This window comes from Anneissia japonica, unplaced genomic scaffold (assembly GCF_011630105.1).
Source record: "Anneissia japonica isolate Jap-2015-1 unplaced genomic scaffold, ASM1163010v1 scaffold7767_len233565_cov179, whole genome shotgun sequence".
NCBI classification, from domain to species: domain Eukaryota; kingdom Metazoa; phylum Echinodermata; class Crinoidea; order Comatulida; family Comatulidae; genus Anneissia; species Anneissia japonica.
The window spans coordinates 115125-117699 of NW_022744636.1; the positions used below are offsets into that span (position 1 = coordinate 115125).

Consider the following 2575-nt stretch of genomic DNA (forward strand, 5'->3'; position numbering starts at 1 on the left):
CTTTGCCTTCTTAGGAACCATATGTTTCTGAGGTCTGTATACGAATTTAGCAATAATATGACGGGGTTTTTTTGACTGGGGGTTCAGCTTACCAGATCTATGCGCATGTTCCTTGATTTTCTTGATTGGATTTTCACCTTTTTTCTTCAGATAAGCCTCCGAAACGCAGGTTAAACCTACGAGAATGCCTTTCAAGTTTAACCAGCTCGGTTTCTAGTATCGATTTTCTGTTGCTTTTGTTTAATCTCATTCGCCATTTTGTCCATGTTGGTTGTAAAGCTGGTCACATTTGTTTTATTTTCTATTATAGTATCAGTGTAAAATTCCAAAGATTGGTTCACTTCTTTCAGTTTATCTTCCACACATTTCATCCGCTTATCCAATTCGACTTGGTCTTTGGTAATAGAAGCTAGGTCATCGTCAATCAGTATGTAAATATCAAGAGACCATTTGTTTTAATTCACGCCTCAAAGCGTCTAAATCGTGGCACTAGCGGGATTTTCAAGCTGCATAGGTTCGGAGGTTTGGTCATTAGAGTTTTTTTATCTCGTTTTATGGCTCATTCTTGATTAATCTTCTAATATTTCTTACAAAAATATTCTGTGCTGTGTATATATATTAAATTTTTGTAAAAACTTAATAATTATGCTTAATGTTACCTTCGGTTGGGAGTATAGCAAAATTTTGGCGGAGCCTCAGTTGAAACACGTCTTTACACGATCACGATCATGCGTATAAAAGCCCCTCGACGGAGGGCGCTATATCCCCCTATCCCCTCCCCCATAGCGCCGTCACTGGTCCTAAACAACTCGGAAAAAGTAATAAAAAAGTAATAAAAAAAAAATTTTAAAAAAAAGTAATAGTAACGAAAATTCCAAGCTGTGGTCTAACAGGCTCTTCAACTTGGCACCAATAGTCCATTTTTGCACACTCCCGCACCCTTTCAATGGAAATCGGCAGAACGGCTCTAAACATTTTTAAAAATCCAAAGGGTCTACAGAGTATAAATACGTTTTAATAATTTACCTTAATTTACTTTCTGTTGAACATTGATTATAATCTTTAGCTTTAGGCCTATCGTTTTTAAATGCGTATTTGTTTATTTATTTCTTCCCGTGTGCTCGGCACATTAAATATCCTAAAAACAGATTTTTAAAAACAATTTTCCCGGGTTTTACTATTGTTTCTTCGGCTTTTATTTTTAAAAATAGTGATAATATTATCGAATCATTCAAACCAAAGATTTTCACAAGTAATCATATGACGTGGCATGACGTTGGCTTACCTCAAAGAAGCTAGGAATTAGTCGCAGCTTGCGTTTGTGTTAAATCTATTGCGTTTTAAAATTGTACCTATAAATTTTAGATATGCGCGCCTGTAGAAAATTAAGCTATGCTCAAAATATATATCCTTATTAAAATAATTAAAAAGGGGCTAAAAGCATTTCAAGAGACTTATATTGTATTATATATTTTTATTTTATTCAATATAAAAACTTAGTTGCATAAATCTGAATGTTGTTTAGATTACTTTAATATATAACACATGAAAAATTGTCAAAAAAGAAGAAAACATTAAAGCATATCACATAACCGAAGGAGCTAGTTACACTTTAGTTCAGCTAATATAAGTTGAGTTACAATGCAGGGAATTGTAATACATTTCACTTTTATTTCGCACAAAAAAAAATCAATCCTCGTATAACTATATATATATATATGTATATATATGTATGTATGTATGTATAATCATATACTGAATATTATATAATGCCTGTCTGCTAAAACCAGGAATGAAATATATTTTGATGACACGTAATTTCGAAGTCTAATGCTCTTTCTTGGTATCAAGTTTATGTTCAAATATGGAGCTATATATTTTATAATAGAGTATATGACTGGGACAAAATTGTTTATAATTGTTTTGGTTTGGTGTCAATATGTGCAGTACACTGAAAGCTAAACCAATTTCTATCAAAGTGTTATGTTATTTATCTAAAAATAACATAATGGATTGCAGTGTAGTAAAATTTACTGAGGGCAAAATTTCTCGCTCATAAGTTCCAAAACATATTTTGTTGCTATCTAGAAAAGTTTAAATCTATTGTCATTATCCCTACAACTTAATTTTGAATAGGTATTGGTAACTTCTTGACAAATTGTCTACCGCCTCAGCGATGTGTTTTATCTTATGAGTTTACGATATTGGTCTTCTCCAAGTAGTCAACATGGCTGCCATCAATTAAACCAGCTCCGTTGTTGCCTGCGAACCAACATGGCTGCTTCTTCGAGAGTACCATGTGATATCGCTTAGTGACGGGCACTTCACGAGATTTTATATTTAGCGTAGCACTGACGTTGAACTGGTCATTAACCCGGATGCTCTCGCTGTCAATCGACATATTGCTGTCTTGAAATTGTCCTACGGATGAAATTATTATCAATATTAGAAAATGTATTTGTTTTATGTGGTTTTATCTAAAAGTGACATCCAATTTAATACAAATGTTTTACAAGATATTTAAGAACAAGTATTAATAATTATAAGGCTCTATGGGTGTTATTATTATTAAGAA

The 2575-nt window shown here is 32.8% G+C and overlaps 1 protein-coding gene across 4 annotated transcripts in view; it reads right to left on the bottom strand.

The window, feature by feature from the left end:
* Positions 1-1459: 1459 nt before the first annotated feature.
* LOC117119693 (inter-alpha-trypsin inhibitor heavy chain H3-like) overlaps positions 1460-2575 on the bottom strand; it is a 17203-nt gene continuing 16087 nt past the window's right edge. For all 4 annotated transcript variants that reach the window (XM_033264530.1, XM_033264527.1, XM_033264529.1 and 1 more), the window contains one exon: positions 1460-2421. In XM_033264530.1, coding sequence (XP_033120421.1) covers positions 2189-2421 — 233 coding nt within the window. In that variant the 3' untranslated portion in view covers positions 1460-2188. The remainder of the gene's footprint in view (positions 2422-2575) is intronic.